Here is a 27371-nt window from a genome sequence, read left to right on the forward strand (position 1 = left end):
AGATGAACAGAGGAGAAGGATGATGATGTAAATGAGAATAGTTCAACTTGAATGCTGGAGTTTTTCTACATGGCTTATTTTTACATTTGTGCATCTTTTTCAAGGTACAAGCATTTTCCATTTTAACTTGTAGGCCCTATCTGTTAGCACAACCTGTCCAAATCTGTTGAAAGATAATTTGAATAGGCTGTGAAGACTCATGTCATGTCATAAAGCCAATTTATCTCTAAGCCAGCAGGTCTCTGAATGTTTTATGAATGCTGTCAGTGTAGTTAAGCAAAGAACCCTCACAAGCCCCCTCTCTGTGTGGGCCCATTTTTCTACAGTCCCTCAATCAGCAGCGCATTCAAGGTTCCCTGGACACCCACAAAGGAACTGAGGCCAGTAGGGGGACACATTTTTTAAAACCTTTATTTAGCCATAAAACTCATTGAGAATAAAAGTCTCCTTTTCAACAGTGTCCTGGTCAAGAAGCAAAATCAAAGACAATTGTTACTTTCGTATAAAATAATCTGAATCAAGATAATACGCTCAAAACATCTGAGAGAGTTTGTTTCAAAATCTGGGGGTGGTATAAAAAAGTTTGTGACACAAGTCTATCAATTGAAACTCATTCTGGAGTTCATTCCCAGATTGCAAACCTGAAGGCCTTTTCCCATCACTGTGCACTCTGAGCACATGAGCAACGTGCTTTCAAGGCATCTTATCAAACTAGGTGAAAGCTAAAATACAGGATTTTTTTGGCAATAAATCTTTTTTTTATTTGTATAACATATTAGGCCTGTGTAGCAGGTCTGTTGAAAATATATTTCAAAGGGCAAATAAATCTTTTCATGTTGCTGTTGTTACAAATCAAGGATTAACTTTGTATTTGTCTACAAAGAAAACAGTGAAGGAGAATTACACCCAAAACAATTGCAACCTCAATTTATTTTTACCTGATTCGATCATAGATGAATGTTTGCTGAAATTATTAGACCTAAATGTTATAGCATGTAAAAGAGAAAGCTATACCTACGTTTTTATAGGATCCAAATCTGTTTTCAGCGAATAGTAGCAGCCTAAACGTAGGTGTGTGTTGACTTGTGGTCAGAGCCTGTGGCAGGAGGACGCACGGTCGCCATCTCTGGCGGATACGTAACAGTACCTCTCGTATCACGCAGCTGATATTGTGAGAGGCAGAGGGAGCGTACAGTAGCAGCGGCAGCGGCAGCAGAAGGCGGGGGCTATGCCTGCAACAGCTACAGCGGACACACACGGCTCGTACGCGGGACTGACGCTTTGTTTGCCTCTTGCTCCTCGTTCTCGGACTGGCATCTCAAATGTTGGACGCGCTGTGGCCGATCCTTGTCACTCAGATTTCCTGTTGTTTGTGAGCTCTGGGGAAATGGGACTGCCCGCATCCACTAAAATGGGATTTTAATGGTGCAAACAGCGGACGCTCTGTGCGCAGCCAGGGGACAGTACGAGGGGTGATGTTTGCCAAGGAATAATAAAACGGTGTAGCCGAAGGTGCAGACCATCTCGTTTCCATGGACAACACGTCCATAATAACACAGGTCGCAAATCCGAAAGAGGAGGAGAGCAATTCTTCAAGTCCAGATAAAGGTGAGGACCATTGCATTCAGTTGTTTTCGTGTATGTGTGCAGCCTTCCCGCGCAGCTGTGAATTGTTTACGCTGCACAGTTGGCTGCTTGATCGGAGCGCAGAGACGACCTGGCTCTGGCTGCTTTATGCATATCCTCCATTGTTCACATTGGCAGAAACATAGGCTGAGGCTGCATTTCGACACCACATGCAATAGAATGATTATTTTACCAACACAACCATTAAGTCATAATCTGCATCCTCTATCAAAGAACACAGACCCTTAGTAACATTTTTCATCTGTGGATTACTCTGGGTTTACTACAGGGGGCGGGTACGAGGCGCCTCCGTGCACCAGCAACATCCCCAAATGCTTCACTTGTAGATATGCTCCTCTAAGTACCACCGCAGGCATTTTATCAGATGTGTAATCACCTGTGTCCCTGATGTTACTAGATAAGAGTCTCATTTTCATATAGGAAAACAACATGTGGATCAGTTATTTCCATATTTGAAGCCTTGAGCCACAGCTGCACCCATTAAACAGGTTATTTACCATTGGTTTGTACAGCTTAATTTTCAATTTCTTTTGCAGTTCAGTAAACTGTGAGACAGCACAGTGAGTGGAGACCCCAGCTCCAACCAGTGCATGTTGTGTTTCTTATTCAAGGCACTTCACCAACCTTTGCTATGCATGAGTGAGGAGTGAGTGTGATTTGTGGTGGATGTTGCAGGGCACACGTTGGCTGTCATGTATGTCAGACCCAGGGCAGCTGTGACTGCAAGTGCCTTACCCCAAATGGGAAGTGGATTACGAGCTTGTAAGACTGTGATGCAGTACATTATTATACTTTATATTACAGCACAGTAATTACACCGTAGTACCTTCAGACTAGTAAGTTAAAGTGTAATAACTTAAAAAGTATTTTTTGGTATTATAATAATAACATTATAATAAGACTTGTTTTCTCTGTACCCTGCTATTTTCATCCTATTACCCTGTTGTTACTGTGCTGAAAACAAGTCAAGTAAGTTTTGTTTAATTATCTGTGTTAATTATGGTCTGAAAATGACTGACTGATTTTGATTTAACAAAATGAATGCTTTAGATCTATTTAATTGATTTCTCCTTGTATATTAAATGGGCCCAAACATTAGCAAACATATAATAATGATATTCAATGTATTTCTAAAAAATATCATGCTGCTCCAAGCCTGTATGACTGACTGTTTCTCCCAAAGTGAAAGAGCAGCTGTTGCACAGATTAAGGCCCGACTGAAAGCACATTTTTACTGTTGTTCAAAGAGTCACCACTTCACCATGTGCTGACACAGTGACAAATCCTCTCCATGTGTCGGGGCTTTTCAGTCCTGATTAACATCGAGTGGAGCTCCCTGCACTTCACAAACTGTACAGTAGCTTCCCCAGAGTCAACGGCTTCCCTTCGAATGTCCCACGCTGCCGGAGGGCTCCTGAAGGCCACACGGACGGCCCCTCTTCCTCTCACAGTGCTGTGTTAAAGGTCACCTTGCGCCGACTCCCACCGACACTGAGTCATCGCTGCCCCGCTGAGGACTGGGATTATAAGCAATATGTACTGGACTGTCTGAAGATGTAACTTGGCTCACAATATTGAAAAACTGGAGGATTGTTCTAAAAAAGTCAACAATAAGATGTGTTTCAATAATAATAATAATACATAGGCACATAGGTATATTTTAAGATTTTCTCAAATTACATTGCTACTGCACATATACACTACAATTACAAAGTTGATTTTGATACTAAGAAATTACACAAATATTAAAGCCACACTGTGTAGAATTTTACCCAATAAATAAAATTTAAATACAGGCATTTATTTCATGACAGATATTTTCATCATTGAAATATACACAAACAAACATGAGCTAAAACATGACTGTAACTTTACTGGGAGTGGGTAAGTCTCCAGCTCGTCTCCATGGAGATGTCGACTGAAGTCAGCAGAATAGGAGATTATCCATTTTTTGATTAACCACTGCAAAAATATCATTTTCTGTGCCGAGCTGGTCATTGGGAGCATGTTTTGTACTGATGTCAACAGTGTAGTCCAGTGTGCCTTTAAGGTGCTATACAGTGAATCCTGTCAATTTATTGTGCCTGCACAGCCTACTCATAAATGTGGAGATTAGGTTCAATACTGCAACAGAATGCTAGGGTCCAAATGTCACCAACATTCTGCAAAAGATCTTCATCAAGGCCTAATTTAGAAAAAACAAAAGTATTGATACCTTGTTTAGATACTATAAATGACTATAATCTACGAGAAGTTGCAAACACATAAAAATTGCATAGACTGGTGATCTGCTGTGACGACCCAGTAACGTACAAAGATTTCCCGTAACGTACCACAAAGACTTTGATGACACTTACTTTGGACATTTTCATGATGCGACGTGTGTTCGCCCTGATTTGGTTTTCTCTCATTAATCTCTAACACTTTCTTTTCTGTCACGGTCTCTCCAGCATTTAATCCCTGTCGCGTGACGTGTGGAATCTGACAATTAATCTGTCAAGATCAAGTCCAATTCCAATCCCACTCAGAGACGCGCTGAAGACTATATGACTTATCCACTGTCTCTTGAACATCGTCTGAGCGGCCCCGGCCATTGGCGCAGTCACATACTGAATATTTTACAGCGCTGGGCGGCCATTTTTCACAGACCTATCAGTTTCATCCGAGGCAAAGCGGCATTGTAGCTCATTAGCCGTATGATTTTGAGTCTGGCTGCGGATATCTTTATGCATAATGGATTACTTGAAATGAGTCAATGCGTGGAATCATGATGAGTGCACTGCAGAAAACGCACTGTATTTGTTGAAAGTGAAACTACGGAAACCATGATTGCTATAAATGTGGCATAGCATAAAAAACAATGAAAGTTGAACAAATACAGACTTCAGCATGCCAATTGTTGAGTAAAATATACTGAATTAGAAAGATTGGACACAGCAATAATTGGCCAGTGATGCTGACAATCCTTATAAGCCATAGAAGTTAGTTTTGATTGAAAAAGTGTGTTACTGCCATTGCACATGGGGCCTGCAAATAGGTAATTTACCGAAGTTAATGCCTCTCAAAGGAAACAGAAATCTCTGTTTTCATTTGGCTGAGTCTGTGCACTCAGATCTGATGCAATGCGTTGTAAGAAGCAAGGCTAAGAGCATTTCAACTTAAAGGGCAGCTTGGTCTATGTCACGTTACAATCTCTACTCATGCAATAGTAGCTTATATACAGGTATCAATGCCAAAGCCCTTTACTGTAATGAGATTAGAGCCATGATACAGATTATTCTCAGGCCACACACCGGTGACTGGAGTTATACGCTAATGAAATGACCATAGACCGGTCTTGACTTGGGATGAATAGAGGTTGAACAATTAGCAGTGACAAATTTAGCAGGAGGGTACAGCAAAATCAATATTTACATCCTCAGTCCACCCCGGAAGTCATTAAGTGCCCTTCAGTGTTATCTAAGGGCTGTCAACTCTGCTGCTTTGTCTTGTCAAAAAATTATCTTTGGACTGAATGGTTTTCGATCGTTGCAGTTGTAAAATAGGATTTCTGCTGATGATACCAAGCCTGGAGCAATGGAGAAATGAAAAGTAATCTTGTAAGAAGCTAATTATTTGGCTGTTTGTCTTACGTCCAAAGCTATGTGGCTTTTGGCAGAGACCTTGTGTTTTCAAAAATGTTCAGATGCAGTTGTGTGCACTCTCAGGTTGGTCTCCAGGCTGCTGCGAGAGCCTCAGCTCACTCCACCGTGGAGCCACCTGCTCATGCTGATTGTGGCAGAGAGAGATTTCTGGGAAGTGTAGCTAAGGTTCATTTGTTGAAGTACATGGGTGTGTATTTTGAGCTTCATAAAGTTGGTTTTATTGTGATTTAAGGTACATACATCATGTCCACTCTATCCAGTTCATGGGGCTAGGCTTGACATTTCCTTGACAGCTAAACTTGCACAAAAGGCTCTGTGTGCAATGCATAACTCTCTGTGAACTGGCTCAGTGTAAAAACAAATAGATAGATAGAAAAATATTCCAGGCACTGAATGAAAGCATTGTATTGTTCCCGTTTAGTTGAGCCTTGAGTACCCATGGCTCACATGCCAGCACTTCATTCTCTTGACGTTTGTGGGTCATAAAGTGTCAATCACTGGTAGTTTCCTTCCTCAAAAGTAAAGTAAAAAGGGCTGCCCAAAGCTCAAATGCATGTTTTACCATATATTTCCATAACATATCTGGTCAAACAGTTTTCCTCTGTGCTAATGAAGATTTTCTAGTGAGAGAATAATTGAGTATTTTACAGATCTTATTAAAGCAGCGAAAACCCAAAAGGGGCTCTTATTAACGAGGCGGGCTGTGCTCCTGTGGTTTGTCGACACTGAGTGAGATGTAATTGTATTGCAATCCATCCTCCCAAACGTGTGGGCTGCTGCTTTCTTCCCTCCTGTAGCTCACTGGGAATAGCCGTGCTATCACTCAACGCGCTGTTTTAGTGAAAAGGGGAAGCGCTTTCTGGAGTTTCAGGCCAAGTGTATGAGCAAGAGCAAGTGCTGGCTGTACCCCATGGCTAACCCTCAGAAGTGAAACATTTCTTTCTTCTGGCTGGCATCTTTTGTCAGAGACAGGGTTGGGTCTACAGGGCACACATGGCCTTTTCTGAAGTCTGCTTTTGTGTGTGTCGCTCTGGGCCATGCGGTTGACAGCGCTTTGGGAACCTTTAACTTATGGCCTTGCTCTGCTGTTGTAGTTTGTTTTAAGGCTTTGATTTATCAAGGAAGAAATATCTATGATACTAAGGAATAATGTTTTACCTACCAAAAATGATCAGACAGACAATGCTATTTTTTTGGCAGTGGATTATCAAGTAAAGCATTTGGAAGTGGTCATAATTTTTTGAAACCCGTTTGGCTATACCTGTGATAAAAGTAAAGCAAGGTCTAAACTACCTAATCCGTTCACAAACCAAACACAAGAAGCAATCTAAAACAGAAACACAAGAAGACGCATGTAGGTCACACACTTTTTGTTTATGTATGTTTTTTCCTGCTTCGGTACTGCCATTTCCCATGACTCTCGATCACACCGCGTCCTACTTCCTCCTGACCCCTGGAGATTTGCAGTCAAACAGAATTCACCTTTACTCCAGAGGGCCGAAAGAAAAGCCCCTTTGTGTCCTGCTACTGTTTGCCTATTCCGCACTTGTCTTAGAAAAAAATAAATAAAAAAATGCATAGACTTTTAATGCTCCTCAGCCAAATATCCCACCGACACGAGCGGCATCATTCAGATCGAGCTGACAGAAAACCGTTATAGAGGGCACATGATCTCCCTGGTGGACGGCCAATTACTTGTGATGAATGCCAGCCGGATAACGTTGGCATAAAAGCTTGCCAAGCTATAGGTAGATACGTCTGTACGTGGATCGAGAAAGTTAGCAGCACGCACCAACCTTGACCCTTTAGCTTTCCACTGTGGAAGATCGATCTGTTTTGACAACGTGGGTTTGGCTTAACGGGATGTTCAATTAATCACATCCTGGGACAAAGCCAAAATGTGTGTGTTTGGACTTGTTTTTTTGCCCCCCCCCCCTGTGTGAGGCGCTCTGTAGATGAGGAGCATACGGTGGCATTTGCTCATGGGACGGCGGCTTTTGGAGCATTGTTAATAGGATTCTTTCACTGGCGGACACTGAACGCCTGTGTGCTGAGATACACAGGGAGAACGAAGTCTGAAAATAATAATGATAATAACTATGGCTTTTTACAAATGTAGAGATGGAAGTTTAAAAATAAATCTCAGCCGAAACAACAAATTAATGCCGTCTTCTCCGGTTGCTTCACAATGGGGCTTCACTAAATGGGAAGCTCATGTTTGGGGTTGGGTACGGCACCAACGATACAAGTCTGGTATCGTAAAAAAAAAGTTTAGGTACTACTGGTGTTGAAGAAGAAAAATACAGTCTATGATGCTGTTCATCAAATTAAAAAAAAGAAATAAAAAAAGTGAAATACAGGTTTAAATGTATTTATTTTTAAATGGGGAAAAACAAGTGAAAAAAACTGGGGTGAATTTGGGAAAACTTGGGGAAACATTTTGGTAGAAAAACATAGAAAAAAAATCTGAACATTTGGGGAAAAATTGGGGAAAAATATGCTAAAAAATGTAAAAAAAGAAAAAAAAGAAAAGTGTTGTGGAAAAAAATTGTTAAAATCAGAGAAAAAATATGGAAAATTTTGGGGAAAAAACATTACAAAAATAAGAAAAACTTTCTTTGGTTGTTTTACCTCAAACAAATGATGCAAAAGACATTAAGTGGAAGGAAAATTAATAAATTAACACTATTAATCTGTTATATGGTTCTATATGACAAATCATTTAGTATAGGTATTGAAAAAAGTGTTGTCCATGTATCGGTATCAAAAACCAAGCATCGTTTAAGTACCGGAATTTTTTTTTTTTTTGACCCAGCCCCACTCATGTGATGCTTGGACCTGAAATCCCTTGCTCGCCTTGATACAAAACCCGGCGAGAATGCCTCTTCAAAAAATGCCCTTTGAGGGTTAACTAAAAGACAGCCGGGATTTCCCATCACTCCCTGAGCCCCGGGGCTTGAGCATGCCAGCGCTGATCAGAATAGAACAGCCCCAGCCCCAAAACATCGTGGGCTATTGCTGCCATGTTGCGTAACTCCACAGTCAGATCCCCCATCATTATTTCTGTGGCGAGCTCTCTCCGTGGGTTAATTCCCCGATGCTTGTCATCTTCTTCAGAATGTTGGAGAAGCAGCAGTAGAAGCAGCAGAGGAGCAGTGGAGTCACATTCCCAGGGGCGACAGGCGGAGAGAGGAGGGAGGGCTGGCTGGCACTTTTAAGAGCACCCACGCTACTCAGGATCACAGGCGTTAAGACAAGGAGAAGAAAATGGCATTAGTTAGGCTTCACGACTGAACTATCACTGTTGTCAAAATGTTTTTAACTAACTGATCTAAGCAAAAAACATAACAAAAACCAAAAAAAAGTTTAAAAAATAACCTGGTAAATGACCAAAAGATGAGCATTTTAGGTCCCCAAGGAATGCCACACTGTCCAGAAAATGTAATTTGAAGTTAATGGCGCCTGATGTTGTGTAGATAAGCCGGTCTATTTGCTCCCATAGAAGTTCATTCGGGAGTGGGATTATTACGGTTCCCACTTCTGGAAGTACTTTTGGAGTTTGAGATATTGATTACAAGTTGCTGCTGGCATTTGGCCGGAGCGGAGTTAAAGTGGTTCGTGACAAGAATGGAGATTTCACAATTCAATGCCGCACAATGAAGACTCTTCCCAATGTCACTGCATTGGCCACGTCCCAGAGAACACCACTTTCCTTTGGACCGCAGCTTTATTACATTCGGATATTGATGAGATGCAGTAGACGCCGGTGTAATTACTCTGTGGGTCCAATACCTCAGTGTTTCACGTTTTGTGCCATTTTTATTTGAGCCAGTAGGACTATAGAAGATATCGCCCTCAGAATGAAGAAAGATTCACATTTGAGAGAAGATAGAAAGGCTTAAGGATTCCATACATTGTTATATCCATTAGGGATGGGGAATTAATAAAAATCGTAGTCTGTACTTTGGTGGTCAGTCTTAATAATCGTCATGGGTCTTTATAATCGTCAGGTTTGATGCCAGTTCTTGGGCAGAGACACCAACTTTTGGAGATTGATGAGACAATGGGAGATGTTTGTGCGTTAAATGACGCTGGAGGAAAATGTTTTGTTTGAGCTGAGGTTTGTATAGAAGGTGTGTCTAAGATGAATCCATTTTTTTTGCCATATTGTCCAACCCTAATGTTCACTCTGTAGCGGTCTGATCTAGGATGAGGCCCCACCTAATACCTGGTATTTTGTTCACTGTCTTACCTCAATAATCTCAGCTTTTGTGATTTATGAATTGTGGCCATTCCATTTGTAAATTGTATTGCTTTAGCACACGCACACACTTATTACTTTAGGTAACAGGTAAACGGGAGTTAACAGCATGCAGAAGGATAAGTAGTTTACATTACATCATAGGCTAGCTGTATGAGGAGGGGCATCTGTGGTAATACCTGCAAATCCCTATTCTCATAGTAGCAGTGTAGGAATAAAGGATGAAAACACTTTGCAGCTTGTAACGACAAAGCTGCGCAGCACGTCTTGACTTGTTGTTGCCCTTACATAAGCTCATGCAGTCAGGTTTACTGTCTAGTAGTCAGGGTGGTGCTACACTAAAAACACAAGGGCACAGGAGGGGGGGTTCAGGGCTGTGTGTGTGGGGGGGGTGAAGACATTATTTGGCAGGACGGAGTGTACCACCGCAGCCCGCGCTCAGCTGTCCGTGGAGGTTTATCTGATCACACGGATCTATTATTGCCCGATGATCACAGGCGTAACGATGAGCGCGGCCGCGAATGCAAATGGGGAACGTGTCGGGTCACATGGGCCTCAGCCGCACGCTCTCATGCACAGCAGAATGCGTTTAAAGCCCTTTGTTATATCGGGTATGCAATTAGATCATTTCATTCTAAACAGTGTCCTCAGTGTTTTGGACTAGGAGTGTCAAAACAAAATAGGAACACATTTCATAACTCAACAACCGACGCTCGTTTGACTCCTTTTACCAAATGAGCGCAGAAAGGGTGTAGAAATATTGGAAGCAACATTGGGAAATACTTATGCATGAGTGTACATTTTACAGAAGTGTCTAAAAAGAGGATGGAACAAAAAAAAGTTAGAGATAGGCCAGTAATAAATTTGCACTTTTGATCGGCTTTGAAGTTCAAGCATATGCTGCTGGTATTTGTTCAGCCATGGCGACGTGACCAAATTCTATCCACAGCGCTTTGTTTGAACACTTTTGTCCAGGGAGGATGCCCCAAAGTCCTTGCCACTGATTATTTCCCTTCTTAAACTTGGAGCTCTGAAGTGTATTTGCTTAAAATGACTCAAATCGGCTGCTCTGGAGTGTAAAATGGTCGAGGTAACAAGTTGTTTTTCCTGCGCGCCCTTAGTAAAAGCTTTCTCTCTGATATCGTGTAACTGTTTGGGAATTGTAACTTTGAAGTTGACATGAAAAGGATACTCCACTGTTCGACTTCTGGGATTCCCTGGCAGTTGTTTTGCTGACACCGAGCTCCAACAGGACACCCCTCTCTCCCCCCCTCCTCCTCCTCCTCCACCTCGCACTCCCCTCTGCTTCATGATGGACAGAATCTCGCTCAGTTGCTGTTGCCGACTACACACACTATAGGCTGCAGAGGCGCAATACCTGTCCATTCACTGTCCAATCATATTTTCCTTCTTTTTTTTACCTAATCTGCCGCCAAGTAAGGCAGTGTTATCTCATGTGCAGTTGCATAAGCCATAGACAGCTGGTCCTACTTTGCATGCATAACCCTCCACTCCCAATCTCTGCGATGGGTGGAGGAAAATAATCTGTGAAATGGCGTCTCCCGCCCGGACAGACTACACTACAGCCTCTGGATAGTCATTAAGTAGGATGAAGTACACCCCGCTGCTGACTCCAGGGCTGTTGTAGTTGTACTGTATTTGGTTGTATATTAAGTGCTTGGTCAAGCTCTTTAAACCAGGTCGCTTTTCCATCTGAATTATTAAAGGCGCACATTGTCACATCCGCGCGCATGCCCCCCAGCGACTGTACACATTACCTGCTCAGCTGCTCAGCCAACTGCCACTAAACAGGGACGCACAAAGGCGAGCACTGTTTCCCTTTGTTGTGTCGTCGACCAAAACGCATGCAGCAAAAAGTCAATATTTTCTGTTCAGATTCAAATGAGCATGCTGTGTTGAAATGGTTGTGTGAAATATTGCAATATTTGGACGATATGTCGACAGATTTTCGATTAGATTTTCCATTTTCATAATTAAGTAAATACATGTAGCTGATTCATGAACTTCGACACGCCTTTAATGCAAATAAAAACAAATGCTTTACGCCATTACCCTTTAAAGGAACAGGCCACCATTTTTACACAACTGAGATATGTTCTTCCCTGAGCTTAGACGAGTTGATGCGTAACCCTCTGTTTTTTGTGTGTGCACTCAGTCACGCAAATAGACCAAAGACGTTGTTAGCATTTAGCCTCTCCCAGCATATTCCTATAGCTCCAAACTGGGGTGAAGTTAGAAGCGACCAAGCTCTTCCACATTTTCTATTTAAATACGGTTACATGAAAAGTTACACCATCCAAGTCTAGTACACAAAATTAAACATTTTCTAAGCCAATAAAAAGGGTCACTATATTGTAAGGCGTAATAATACCTTAGGATCACTTCAACTTTACTGGGCGGACGTCGAAGTGCTCCTAAGGTATTATTACGCCTTACAATACAGTTCATATATCTCAGTATGTAAAAACAGTGGCCTATTCCTTTAACACACAAAAGTCTCTCATCCAAACATTGCATCCAAACTGCAAAACTATACATTCTTCTGCCAAAGAAATGGCTTTAAACCTGACGATTATAACAACCCATAATGATTATTGAGATTGACCAAAGTAGAGATCGTGATTTCCATTAATTGCCCAGCCCTATTGCAATATTCGTGATTGTAAAATTGTCCCATGTGGAGCACCTTGTGACAAATAAGAATAAGCAATTGGTTTCTCTTATTTCAACAATTCTCTTGTACTCAGGGAATTATTTGTAAACATACATGTAATATGCAAGCTACATACATAAGCCTAATGGTATTTGCTTCTACACATATACATCAGCTTTCACATGAGGGCTCTTTCCGTAGCAGAACTGTTTTCTGCATTCAAACAGCTTATTATATTCCATGTCCCCTGGTGCTAGTTTGTCTTGCCCATTGTCATTTTAATCACTGCGTCTTTTGCCTTGAAATGTCAAAACATCTTCCTCGCCATAAGGAGCAGTGCGCTATATTTAAACACAGCCCCTCTCTGTCCCTCCGTGTTTTGACTTTCTGTACTATTAAAGCCACAGTCAGAGAGGCCTGCACAAACATCTCCAGCTAAAGCTCAGATCATATTCCCCCTTTCGGAGCATGGCATTGCTGCTCGCTGCGGGTCATGGGCCGATTATCTCTTCCTGTCAGGAATGCAGAGAATTTCCTGCGTTTTTCGCCTCTTCCGGCCTCGTTAGCCGGGGCTTGAGCGTGTGACAGGGAGCCCGGACGAGGCGGGAGTGATTGACGAGGTATAGTTGTTACTTAACGTACTTTACAGCCCCGTAGAGCGAGGGCTAATTTCACAGAGCTCACATCAAGGGCGGTAATCAAGCGCACTGGTGTATAATATAGGGCTGCTCTGGACTCATGTCACTGAGGGGCTTTTCCTGGATAAAGCCATTTGAAACAGTGTGTTCGGCGTCAAGTCATTTTATGTATGCAGTGGTGAAAGAATCACACATTAAAGCTGGGATCTATCAGCTTTTTCCCATTTTCAAACCATGAAAAGACTGGGTGGTGGAACTGTTCTGGTCTCACAATCCCTACATCCTGAATGTTCATGTGAGAAGAGAAGCATAGGTTTGGTAATTCACTTGGTATTTTACCACCGAGGCAGTGAAAGACAAGTCCTCATCAACTTAAACATGATCGTTTCTCTGCTGGAACACATTGCTCGTCGATGACTCACACAGCTATGCATAAGCATATGCATTACCCAGTGTTGTTTTTGTCAGCGGTATAGAGAAGTGCCATGTTTTTAGAGAGGGTGGTGGTGCAGGCGGTGGGGTAGGATGGGTGGGCTGTCAGAAAAACAGAGCAGGAGCTAAGAGTCTTAAAATTAAGAAACTACAATGAACAAAAGACAACAGAGCCTCCACAGTTTATCCACAGAGAGATCTGGGACGCTGCTGCCACAACAACAGGCCACCTGTTACTTGCAGGTGCGTAGCTTCGTAGAATATACAGGGGAACTAAATGAGCAAAATGGATATTTCTTTACATGTTTCACTTGCAGCGGTCGAATTTGTAAATTGTCTTTACCTTTTCATCACTGAAAGGTATCCTTCATAATCTTCTGAGTGTTCAATAAATTGCATAATCTCTGAAACTATTTGCCAAATGCGCCTGGAGCCCTTCAAATTTACCGACTTGCACTGACTGATCCATCTGCTGCAGTCATTCAGTGTCTTCATATGTCTGTATGTACTTTGGAGCTAATATAAAAAAATAATTGTCCCAAAGTATGTGCCACATACAATGAGACATGGACTACCAATCTTTCAGGTCAATAGCGTGCCAAAAATGCCACACAAAAAAAACCTATGTCTTTTTACATTTTAGTTAAGCCACAATTGAGTAGCCTTATTATTTCTCTAATACACAGGTCTCTGTGAAATCAGAATGGAGGAACCACCACAGCGTACTACAAAAGATTCAGAGAACAAAGCAGAGGAAGCGCCGGCAGGCTGTCAGATTCAAGGAGCATCCTAAGTAGAGTCCTATCAAGATGCCAGCGCAGGGGACAAGTAAACCATCATTTACCCGAGTGGGCCCGAGGACACTTCAAAGACTCTGCCTGTTTTAAATCACCTCTTAAGCAATTAAAGAACCCGCGTTTGAAATATCGTTTGTGACTTGTCAGATTTGTCCTTATAGTTAAAGCAAATCTGAAAATCCCTAATGCCGCGCTAATGGGAAAGCATGTGAGAAAGTAGGACACTTCGGAGACAGTGAAGGGTGGTGATGTAAGCAGAGACCTATATATGCAGGTTGTTTTCTCCCTTGAGCTTTTGAGCACTCAGCCGTCCTGCCACACATACGTTTTATTATGTGTGTCATGGAGGTTATGTTTTATTCATAGTCAGTAAAGAATTGTTGCAATACTATTTTTGTACTGCCTAGATGTGATATTGTGGTTGCGATGTAAAGACGAGGTTTTCCTGTTTGTAGATGTAGGCCTAATGTCTCAATTGAACGCCAAACCACAAACCGATTTACTCACAGTTCCCTAAACCTTATTTCCCCCTTTCCAAAGCACTGGCCTCACGCAAGCTCTTTTGAACAATATTTGTCATTCACAGCAAGAATGATACAAAATGTTAATGTTATGCTGAGTATTTTGAGGTTTAAGTGTTTCTTCTCCTGATTTTAGTCCTAATAAAGAAAATGCACTGTAGTGTTCAGGGAATTACTTGTCAAGTGTCAAGTGAGCTTTTGTATTGCAGTAGATGCAGTCAACGCCTTTGTCTGCAATACTTAGATGATTATTACATGGCCTTTTGCTCCAAAGAGCTGCTGAAACAAGTGAATTAATTCTCCACTGTGACATCATTAAAGTCTAGTCTTAATGTTTCTTATGTAAATATGATGCTTTAGAATTATAGCTTACTTCTTTGATGCTACATCTTAAGAGCTGTTTTTGTCCATTGTGCTTCCAGTTTCCACTATAATTAGACTCAAAAGTGAATGCGTCTGCTACTCAGAGCACCATTTGGCTGGTATTTGCATAAGAGTCTGCGAAATGCCTAGTCAACAATGCTTTTTATTTCATTATTTACATTTTCTTTCCTTTCTTTGCTTTTTTCGCAGTCTCCCAGTCCAACAGCAGCCTAAAGAAGCATCGCAGCCGGAGCATCTTCAGCCCCTTTTTCTGCTGCTTCCGAAACTACAATGACTACCACGTCGAGCCTCCGTCCGCCAACAACAAGAGCCACTCTCTGCCTCCGCCGCCCGAGGAGAACGGCAGCCCGCCCAAGGTGAGGCACGGTCCCATAAAATTGCCATGATGATGTTTTACACAGGGACAACTTTCTTATTTTTCTACTAGGTGCAGCTCAGAACAATTGACACACTAAGCCGTGACATCTATGTGTGGGAATGAGTAAATAATTTAACAAGAGAAATCCGAGTTTGAGTCAAGCGATCCGGTAGCGCTTGTTACAGCGAGCGCTTGTTAAAGTTCTCCCGCACGCTCATCTTAAACTGAGGCCCCACTCTCTCCTGCTCCTTGTGCACTCTCTCTCTCTCCCTCTCTTTCCCTCCACAAATTTTTCCAGCTGCCTCAAACCCGTTGAACCCCGGAGGTTGTTTACCATCTACTGCTCGAAAATACGGGCTCCTTTCCCAACTCGCATTCTTCGATATCAGCCTACGCACTCGAAACTCACGCACAAAATCACACCCGCCGAGGCACTCAAAGGGATCCACATGTGCAGCTGAAGCAATGAGTGAAAGTCATGCCACTGACAACACACGGACTTACTACTGCTGACCGGTTTTGTCCAGATCCTGGTTTTGGAAGGGTTGGGTTTGTCCCAGCGTTGTCCTGAGGATGTTTTGGCTCTCTGCTGGTTTAGTGCATGTTTTGATTTGCGCCGTTTTTTACAAGAACGTTTGAGGTTTGAGGAATGTACTGTAACATGCAAAGGGATTGTGGATTTCACTTTGTTCATACTGGTTTGAGTAGTCTGTTTACCCAGGCTGTTTCTCCTTGTACTCCCCAAAGTTTTTTCTGCACCGTGTTGCGTAATAGCTTGAACGCGAAACTGTCCTCCACATTTTCAAAAGTACATAAAGCATCATCGAACCCTTTCGGAGTCGTTCTGCTCGCAAAGTGTATTCATTATGGCGTCGTTGATTTGTTAGCATGTTGTTAGTGAAAGCTTGTATTTTAATTTTCTCATTCCCACTGCAACCAGGCGAAATCAAAATCCTGATCGGCACAGTCCTCAGCCGTCCATACATAGACACTTTAAGTAATAAAACGCGATCATCATTTCTGAGGTGCACACTGTAAGTACTCCTTTAGACCGTGTGTGTGAGTGAGACCAAGTACAAATGACTACTTTTTAAAAACCTTTGCTACGGTGGAAAACCCCAAAACGACGGCGAGCTTACACAAACATGCAAAGTGATGCAAAACAAGACATTTCTCAGCAAACACTGAACAGCGCTGCCAAAACCTCGCTGCTAAAACCTCGCTGCTAAAAATGCCCCAAAACGTACCCCATGTTTTCCCTGTCTGTTTACCCATTCATACTTTTCACCGCGTTGAGGAATGTTTCCCCCCTTCACAGACCCTACACATGTGGCCAGGACTGACCCGTTGTGGACCCCTCCTCGACAAATGGCATTGATTCAGACTGAACCTGGCGAACCTGCCCATAAAAAGCCTTGTAAGCCTTGGTTTGGACCTGGGATCCTGCCCGCGCGCCGTCCCTCCCTGCACAGTGTAGTGTTGCTGGATTGCTGGCCAGCCGTATTTGTTACTATGGCAGCCCTGTTTGTTTTCGACTGGCGCGAGTTTATGTGTCCTCCGCTCTCCTCTCCCTGTCTGTGTGCGTCTGCCGCTGATTCAAATATTGATGTTTTTCTCTGTTTTTGCGGTTCTTTCTCTGCACCCTCTGTCTCTCTTCACGGGTCTTTCTCTGTTCATTCTCCTGACCATTGGCTGATCTATAATAACTAAGCATTTCCTTCTATCCCGATATTTTTTCAGCCTCTGTCTTGTTTACCATTGAACTTTGTACCTTCTATGTAAAATTAGTTGAACATCTCTGCATCTAACATAACAAGACAAAATCATACATATGTTGTCCTCTCTGGTGAAGTGATCAACACAGATTCAGCTTGTTAGTTCTTATTAGTTTTTGATTAAAAAGCATAGACACAATGGCGTAGTGCATTGGAGGAAACCTTATCTGTTTGGAGTCTGAATTTGTATTTGTTTATATGGTAATAACCAAACATTTCCCTGTGGTACCTGTGGTCTAGAGTCACAAAATCAGCATCCGATGCCTCTGTCAGGCTTCAGATTGCACCACCAATAGACAGGCAGCACCTCTCAATGACAGGATTGTAGATCAAGTGAATCAACCCTTATCTAGGTGCAATACATTGACCTGTTAGTAATGTATGTCCTAATTCAGAATAGTTTCTGTTATTTATCACCGACAGCAGGGTCACTTAAAAAAAAGAAATCAGAGAAGATAATTTGCTATATGGGTAAACAGTTGTTAGTATTCAAACAGTATGTTGTTTCCTGAGAGAGCGGCTCAGGTTATGACGGTGTAACTAGCCTTTTATGATTACGCTGCAAGTGCCGGCGAATGCCAATGCCCCACTGGGTCTCTCCCTCACCCCCTCTCTCTTTCTCGGCCCGACCTGTATTGCTGTGCATGTGTAAATCTCATCCATCACGGCCCGGCGGGACGTCGCTCAGTGTCCTTGCTCCCAGGGACTTGTACCCATTGCACATCAGCATGTAGTCCCACCACAGCACATGATAAATACTGGCAACCTACCCTTGGCAGACTGGAAAAGCGCTAATACAGGAGCTTTAACCTTGACCAAGTCCTTGTGTTTCACCTGTATGGCTCATGTGTCTTTTGTGCCTTTTACGTTGAGGTTTTTGGCAGTGTTTTGCTTTAAAAATAGTATATATGTAAACTGCTGGAGAAATTCTTATCCAAAATACACAGTCTATTCACAAAAATTGGTTGTCTTTCACCTCTATAGCATCTAGCTCGTGTTTGCGCTTGTGTCCCACAGTCTGACCATCTGCCCAGTGCCAGCCTGTCACCTCGGGACACAGGGCAGGGGACAGGTGTGTCTCCTCCTGACCCATAAGGCATTCATCTTAGACAACATGAAGTCACACAGAGTTGGGCGGCAGGGATTTTAATACTAATGCCAGCTACAATTAATGCCTCTCTGTCTTCAAATGGAGAACACATATGAAGCCCCGTTCCCAAACCCGGATAAACGTGGACATCCTGTGTCAAACATCCGCTTTTGATTCAACGGCTCTGCATCCTCAGTACTATCAGATGTGTGCTCCTGTAGCATTTTTGTGTTTAAGCTGATGTTATGTGTGTTTGCGCCTCCAGCCTCCAGCCAAGTTCCTGCTCCCGGAGGTCAGTATAGCGGACTACGGAAAGAACTGTGTAGTGATCGACCTGGACGAGACCCTGGTGCACTCTTCTTTTAAGGTATTCCACAGAAACTCTATAAAAGCTCAAACCACCAGGCTTTTTTATTATTATTTAAGATGTGTCATGTTTCTTCCTGTGCTCCGTGGGGCTAATAGGATTACACAGAAGTAATTCCTGAAGGTGCTTTTCTTTACAGTGAATGTGATGACAACATGAAAGTAAACAGCTCGAGAATGTGCGTCTTTTAGGCCTTTGTATCTCAGGAGAAGCAGGGAGGCTAAGGAGCATAGTGCACTGTCGGTATGGCAACGGACAGGTTTTATTCATCCCACCACTTGGAGATTAATGCTAAAAGTTCATTCTGGGTTCACGGTCAAACAAACATGTAGTTTTGAAATTTGAATTGAAGCTGTACCTTGGAATTCAATCAGTATTTGACAAAAACATGTGAACAGTCAATAATAAGCGAAAATGTTTACCAAGAATCTAAAAAGCAGATAACGGTGATCTGGTTTACTTTAGTTGTTTCTTTTTCTACTGTTGAAGCGCTATGGAATTAACCCCTTAACTTAACCGAGCACATTTTCAAAATAGCGACAAAAACGAGACGTAATGACGATGAAAACGCTGGAAGAAATGCATCAAAGGAACAACAAAATGGGTGACATGAAAAAGCAAACAAAAACACAACAAAAAACAACAATAACGCAGCAAAACAGTTGACAAAAAGGCATCAAAAACATGTCAAAAAAGCATCAAAACAGTTTCAGACAAAACAATCAGTTTTGTAGGTCTTAGCTTTCAAATGAGGCGTTGCACTGGCCTATAGACTGTAAACTCTCCAGTTTAGAATCCTTCAGATTTAGGTAAAGCCGAACTCGAGAGAAAGTGCTTGGTTAAGGCGGGGATTAAGAGGTTAGGCAGATTATGTTACGATGTTCTTCACAGTTGTAAATCCCATAATAAACCGTTCAAACTGCATATATCAGGACACCATAGATTTGTTAGCGTTAGTTAAATATGGAAGTTCGCATAGTACAGGGACAATTTGGAGAATATTCGTAAAATTGTACGTGTACTTCGGGACCTTTTTTCACCCAGACCAGCCCTCCCCATGAACACGTCCGTACCATCAGGACTGTGTGTGTGCAGGAAACTCAAACTGTGCACAATCTGAACAAAAAAAAAACATTGAACTTGAACCTGGCTGTAACTTACGTAAGGCAACCCAATAGTTAATTCCAGGCAGAACAGCGACGCATTCCTGGTTTGCAATGGTAAGGAATGAAAAAATGTACACATTCCTGGGACCCGCCCTGCGCAAGTCTCATGGCAGCGGGACGGGACCACAAATACACGGGCGTTGCTCTGTAGCCTCAAATGACCGCGGGTGAAATTCCCAGAAATCCCGAAAGCCTATATACTCCGAAAGGTTTTGGGTTTCACGATGAACAAAGCCAGGCAGAAACTGGCCTGGCCGCTGCTTTCACGCTTTGATCGACCGTGTAGAGCACTGGTTGTCAAAGTTTTTGTACGACTACAAGTTCAGAAAATATGAAGCCTTCAGAATAACAACTTTCCAGGGCCTGATTTGAGCCTGAATTAGGACTACGCCAGGGCTAAACCAGGATTATGCAAAGACGAGCTTTGGATGGAACTAGGTTTATATCTGAATGGATGAATCAGGATGAATTTACTTGATCTAACCCAGGATTAACCCAGTTCTAAGACTGCACCAAACTCAGTTAGATCAAGACTCCTACTAAGCAGATCAAAGCAAAGCGTTTTCCAAAAAGTCCACTTATTAGTGTAATAGAAGAGCCCTCTGTACTTTAAATGGAAGGATCCCTTCAAATGTTTTTTATTCATTAAATTGGAATAGGAAAAGAGCCACACGCAGCATTTTCACTTCCCTTCTGACCCTGCAGCACATCCGCTTGAACCAAAAAAAAAAAAATCTTGTTTGTGAAATCTGTAGATATATAAAAAAAGCATGATGTAGCAACTCAACATGGGAAAATCCAGTAAATCCGAGCGGGATCGTGTCACACACACAGCACAGATGCATGGGCAGAAAATAGCAGCATTACATAACGCATGACATCCTATGCTGCGTCTTTATGATATGGATGAGAGGATCAACCCAGAGCCTCGAGGATTAGCTCCAGATTGTGTTAAAGTGGCTATAAACAACACAGCGCGTAATAATAGCATTGGATTGGAAAATCGGTGTTTTGACAAGCTTCGAGCAAATGTGAGCGAGAAATGCAATTATGGATATATATATATATTAAACTCCGAGCACGGGCTGCATGGTACGTAATTGACAGGAGGGGGAATTTGATTTTTGTTTTTTTGTTTCGAAAAGCCTTTGACAGCTGCACGGATTTCCAGATGGCCAATGGAAATACCATATAAATAAATTACAAACATGCATAAGCTGCACTGGCTCAAGTAAACATTTAGGAGCCGATTTACTGAGCCAGGTGTTAAATTGCAAATAGTACTTAAAGCAAGCACATGAGATTTTACATGCTCCTGATTTATCACTAGAAACTGTTTGCAAACGCTTAGTAAATCAGACCCTTATACAATACAGATCCAAAATCTGACAAGCACCCCAAAAAAGGTATGTTTTTCTCCATAAATCTGCAACCTTTGAGGCTTCCATGTTGTGTCTGTCCAGGGGCCCTCAGACCACACTTTGGGAACCACTGGGGTTCTTATTACACATTTTGAATCAGAGTGCTAAACGCAGTTGTTCTCTAGGAATATCGCATAGGGATTTGCAAAAAGATGAAGTGTGGGTGGGTGGGATAACAAGACTCAAAGTTGCGCAACCAAAGTGCTGCGTGAATATTTTCTAACCTACATCTGTTTCGGTGGTGCAATAACAATGTGGTCTGTTTGAAACCGGTTTTGAGTCGAGGAGATGCGGACTCATGATGTTTAGCCAAGGGGTGCATTGGATTTTCTACAATTTTAGACTTGTTGCTGTTGTTTTCATTCGGCACATTTTTGTTCACGCTTTAGTTGTGCATTTAAATAGCTTTTAGATAGCTCCTGATCCAGGCCTGGTGGTTCTTGAAAAAACAATAATTTCATGGGGTGGCGCTGTAGCCTGACTGAAATGCCATGTAGATAATGTATGTACAAAGGAAATGCCACCACTTTAGCTCCAAATCTCACAGCAGCTCATCCTTCATTATTGTTTACTTCCCCGCTCCTTGTTGTTTTCCCTTCTCTCCGCACATTCGCTGTTTGTTTTCCTCTCACTCCTCCATCTCCATATCTGAAGCCCCTCCGCAGCCGCGCGCCGAGCAGCTGCTGCGTTGTTTTGTGTTTTTTTTTGTTTTTTTTCAGTCGATCAAGTGATTTCGGCACAAGAGCAATCGCCTCCCTCCATCTGTGGCTCCCTTCGCTCTTTTCGTGCGAGTCACAATCACAATGTCTTCTGGGTTGTCAGAACCAGACCGTCCAAAAGGCTGGCTCACAAGGGCTTCATACAACTGCTCTGTTTCTTTCTCATCCTGTGGAGTGGGCGAATAGACAGATCACATAGAGTGCAATGAGTATTCCTACAGCAAACACCCCCTCTGCTGGATGGCCCTGAACTAAACCGTCACCTCCAATGCATAATGGAGTCTGAAAATGATTTACTAAAGAAAAGAAATTGGTTGAAAGGGATTGAATATTATTAGACAAACTGATGATTCTTGAAATTTGGATTGCGTCACCGAACGCTGTAATAACAACAGTATTGCTACAACATTTTAAAAGCTTCAACTTTTATATTTTGTACAGTCTCTGATGTTGAGGCCCTCTTTTGACCTGACCTTCTTTCGCGCTTGAACCCATTTGAAACAGCACAAACTTTTATCTTAAGATTCTGCCCTAAGTTACTCTGACACCTGTTTCCCACATCGTTTCCAAATGTCACCTGTACCGCCCACCTCGCCCCTTTCATCCTCCCCTCGGCGGCTCCTCTCCGCGCTCCCCGTATACCTCCTTGAAGATGACAAACGTCGACGCCGGTCCTCCTGCGCGCCGGCTCGTGTGCCATTCCGCTCCTGGCGTCTCCCTGGAGTCTTGCCGGGTTTTTATTTAACGCTGTGATATTGAGAACTGGAGCACAGGGAACCACAGTGCGCATAAAGCATCCCTACTCTGCCTCGGGCTTTTTTACAGTGTGGGTTCAGGATGTTTTCATACTTGTTTTGAATTACTTGTATTTCATTATGTTGCAGTCTGACAGTAATAAGCACAAGTGAAACTTTCTAAATAATATAAATCAGAGCATCTCGGAATAAGATGTGAGGAAATATAGGGACGTATTCAGACTATAACTGTCATGAATATTGTGATAATATATATATTTTTTTTACCTCATTACCCCCACCTGAACCAACCTTTGGTTTTACCTAAAACAAAAACGAGGATGAAAGCGACAAAAGCATGATTAAAAAGTGATGAAGAGGCTGAAAAGAGAGTCACAAAAGAGCAACAAAAATGTGCCGGAAAAGCAACAATATTACAGTTAAAAGGCGATGAAAACATGACAAAAAAGTGTCAGAAAGCGAAGGAGAAAGCAACAAAAAATGACACAAAAGACAACAAAAAAACCTGGGAAAAATACTATGAAAACCAGACAAGAAAAGAGCCGCAAACGCAACAAAAAATATTTAAAAATGTGACAAAAACACAACAAAAAGTCACAATCAGTTCTGTAGGTCTTAGCTTTAGCTTTTTAGCAAATTGTGCCAACTCAAAACTTTAAAAGTACTCAGAACTACTACTCAGAAGAAAAGCAAGCTTAAAATTTGCCTTCATTTGGGAAATATATATTTATGTATTTGTTTTTTTTGTTTCTTTGGCTTCTTGTGACATGGATATCATGTGGATATTGCGTCACCTAATATCGTCACAACAATAATATAACAATTTGGTCAGCAATATTTTACAACAACTAAACCAGGACTTCAACATAATAACACTGGACGAAAGAGAGGGGCATGAGTACCTCCTGGGCCCTGTAGCACAGTCATATTTCACCCAGGTTGCACTGTAAAAATAAATCTTTCCTCTCCTCTTTGTCCTCTGCAGCCCATCAGCAACGCAGACTTCATTGTTCCCGTGGAGATTGATGGCACTGTTCATCAGGTATTGGAAGGACTGCAGTGAAATCGGACACTTTTTGGTTGTTTATTGTAGGAACGTCTTTGAAAGTTTCGAAGATTCATTGCCTGTGAAGTAAGTGTAGTTGTCATCCATAAAGCTAATACTGCATGTATGTAGCTGTCCCTGCGTTCAAGTAATCCAGGATAGGCTGTGTCTCAGTTGGCCTGTTCTTGATTACTTGCACTTGGTGTCAGTGACTGTCAACAAAATGAGCTTTTTTACCACACTAACTTCTAAGCACTTTAAAAGCATGACAGAGGCCAGTCAGTCAGGTTTTTATTAAATTGTGTCTTTTAAATGGCATATTTGAAGGACAGGAGTTTTCTATATAATAAATTCTGGATAGAAAATAAGCAGCATGGTCCTGTTAAAGGGTTTTATTTGTCTATGTGAGCTGATTTGTGATTTGTGATATCAGGTCTATGTGCTGAAGAGACCCCACGTGGATGAGTTCTTGCAGAAGATGGGAGAGCTGTTTGAATGCGTGCTCTTCACTGCTAGTTTGGCCAAGGTTTGTGTTTCCACCTCACCTGCCTCACACAGTGTGCTGCATTCTTTCTTTCTTTTTTTCTTTTTTATCTTACTGTTGTGTCTGTGCCCGGTCCCGCTTTAGTATGCTGATCCCGTGGCCGACCTGCTGGACCAATGGGGCGTGTTCCGGGCACGCCTCTTCAGGGAATCCTGTGTTTTCCACCGAGGAAACTATGTCAAAGACCTCAGCCGTCTGGGCCGAGAGCTCAGCAAAGTCATCATCATAGACAACTCACCTGCCTCGTACATATTCCACCCGGAGAACGCAGTAAGTCCACGTACAAGGGGGAGGGTGCAAGGTGGCCCATTCTGACATTATACAGTGGCTTCAGGAAGTATTTGAACACTGCTGTTTGGATACTTTCTGTGACATTTTTGCTTTCATTTATTTGAATTTTGTTAAAACCCTTGTAATTATTATTTTTTTCTACTCCGTGTGTGTATGGATTTGCTCAATACGAAAGAAATGCATCTGATATTTGTATCAGACAGCTACATAATAAAACTCTCTGAACCCATTTGTAAATGAATTAGATCCATTCAAGATCCGGTTTGTAAAGAATTTCTCCTCCCGGACATGTTCTCACTCATAAGCCATATGATAAAACTGACTGATGGAGAGAACTTCCTCAACACAAACCCATTCCAGTCGACAATGTTTGAAAACCTGTACTTCACTGTACAATTCCTGGTGAACCTCACAATGAGACGGTATCAGTTGCAGCTGCTGTAGTAGTGGTTATTTATTTTTATTTGACCTTTATTTAACCAGGAACGCCCCACTGAGACTAAGAATCTCTTCTTCAGGGGAGTCCTGGCCCGAGTAGCAGCAATAACAGCAGTAATTATTGTAATCAATCATCAGCAGTAACAACAGTAGTTGCAAAAGGCGGGATAGTATTAGTGGAGGTGGCAGTAATAGAGGAATCACTTGCTGCTGCTCAAATGAGGTACAATCTAATCTTTAACTCTATTATTCTTCAGTAATTATTTAGTTGATTACTTGTATGTCTTGAAATTATCGACTGGACTGGGATTGGTTGAGTTGAGGACATTTCGCTACTATTCACAGAAGCTTTTTAAGACCCACTACACTTCTAGTTCCTCTAATAGGTTTAAGAACCAATCTTAATACAAATCAAAACATTATCTGATTATGAGGCAAATTATCTCATATTTTATGCCTCTTTCCCGAGGAGGATTGAGCCCGAGGCATTGTTGGACATTTTATTACAGTTCTGCCATTAATGCATTCGAGATATTAATTATTCAAACTGTATAACTATATTCAAACCACACATCACCTATTGCGCTAAATTTTATACGAATGTCAGGTTGGCTTCTTTTCTTGATCGAAATAATAATGAGGTCTTTCTTGTCTCTCCTCCAGGTCCCGGTGCAGTCGTGGTTCGATGACATGACCGACACTGAACTGCTGGACCTCATTCCACATTTCGAGAGCTTAAGTAAAGAAGAGGACGTTTATAATTCTTTACAGACTCTGAGGAACAGGTAGCGAAAGGACCACGGACTTCCTTAAGTGGACAATACTGAGGTCTATGTTTGGAGAAATGCGTCCATCAAGCATCTGTACAGGACTTCCACTGCAAATAAGATTACTGTATGTATAGTATAATGTTTCTAAGTACTTTTCTAACAGATAAAGGACGTTTTACAATACTATTGAGTATTTTACTTACCAAAAACAGTCTCACTACTACACTGTTTTGCTTTCCCGATGGGTTCAATTTGAGTTTTTTTGAGTTGAGCTGTGCTATGCAGGCTGCCGTTTCCCTTCTGACCTTTTGGTTCAAATGACTGTGATTTTATTTCCTTCTCCTCATTTTACAGAAAGAAGTGCCTTCATTACTGAGCTGACGTGAATGGGGTGCACATTTTGTATGCTGCAATCTATTGAAAAAAATCTCTCAAATTAAGTACAAACAAACAATACAAATCTGAATTCTGTCTTGTTCAATATTGGTGATATTGAATTGACCAAAGATGTTTACGATTCTATGTGATTTGTGGCTGGAGAAGTTCTTGTACATTCTTCAAGATGTTGAAAATGAAATGACTAAATGTGATGAAATTACTGTCCAACAATAAGTGTCCACATAACAGTATTGACTAGCTTAGGTTATATGATATTCTATTTATTGGGGCAAAGGGTGTTGGGTGTAAAGGATGCTGTCAAACGGTGTACTGTACAACATTATTAAAGTTGCAATTTTGCACACTGTCACATTGTCTCATGGATTTCAGTTGAGTTGTTTTTTTTGTCCTCTTGTGGAGTAGCTCAGTTATTGGTTAGTTTTTGAGACATGGAGAAAAAAAAGGAAATACAAAACTACTACTGTTGTGTCCATGGGTGAGACACTTTAATCCCTGTGCCCAATCAAGAGGCCGGTTAAACTCTGTGACTTCACCCGAACTTAAAAGCTTCTCGACAGGCGCTCACAGCCTATAGTTTAGTTTAGTTTATTTATTTGTCTGAGCAGTAATCGTTCTGCTCAGAAGGAGTGGGCCGGAGCAAAAGCTTATGAGCGACCACCCCCGAATCATTACAATAAAAAATGTTCATATCACAATGGTACACGTCATATTACAAAGTACATAGTACAGGGATCAACAAAAAACAACATATACACATACCCACAACACACCCAATTATGATTTATCTTTATCCTATAGAAAAAACTTTGTATAGCCCAGAGTAACACTTGAGTATTTGAAAGCTAAGACCCAAAAACTGATCGAAATGGATCTTTTTGCGTTGTTGCCGCGTTGTCATCACTTTTTTTCTTTCTTTTTCATCTAATTTTTGTCATTTTTTGGGGCTTTTTTATTGGGTTTTTGTCACATTTTGTATACATTTCTGACACTTTTCTTGTGTCGAAAATGATGATACTTTTTTGTTGCACTTATGCTGAATTTTTTGTGGCTTTTTTATTGTGTTTTTGTCTCATTTTTTAGGCTTTTTTGGTCACTTTTTGACACTTTGTGGCGTTTTTGTGTGTGGCTTTTTTGGGGGGGAGGGGGGTTGTCACATTTTTGATACATTTTTGACACTTGTGGCTTTTTTTGTCACTTTTTGTCACATTTTTGTTGCCTTTTCATCCTTGTTTTCC

At 41.8% G+C, this 27371-nt stretch overlaps 1 protein-coding gene across 1 annotated transcript; it reads left to right on the top strand.

Moving 5' to 3' along the window:
• Nucleotides 1–1118: 1118 nt before the first annotated feature.
• Nucleotides 1119–26471, top strand: ctdspla (CTD (carboxy-terminal domain, RNA polymerase II, polypeptide A) small phosphatase-like a). The gene is made up of 7 exons (XM_079576486.1): nt 1119–1608; nt 15188–15354; nt 18487–18588; nt 23635–23691; nt 24128–24220; nt 24323–24508; nt 25631–26471. The coding sequence occupies exons 1-7, from the start codon at nt 1533–1535 to the stop codon at nt 25754–25756; spliced, it is 807 nt and encodes a 268-aa protein (XP_079432612.1). The 5' UTR covers nt 1119–1532; the 3' UTR covers nt 25757–26471.
• Nucleotides 26472–27371: the final 900 nt, after the last annotated feature.

The sequence above is a fragment of the Gobius niger genome, assembly GCF_951799975.1.
Source record: "Gobius niger genome assembly, chromosome: 18".
Classification (NCBI taxonomy): Eukaryota; Metazoa; Chordata; class Actinopteri; order Gobiiformes; family Gobiidae; genus Gobius; species Gobius niger.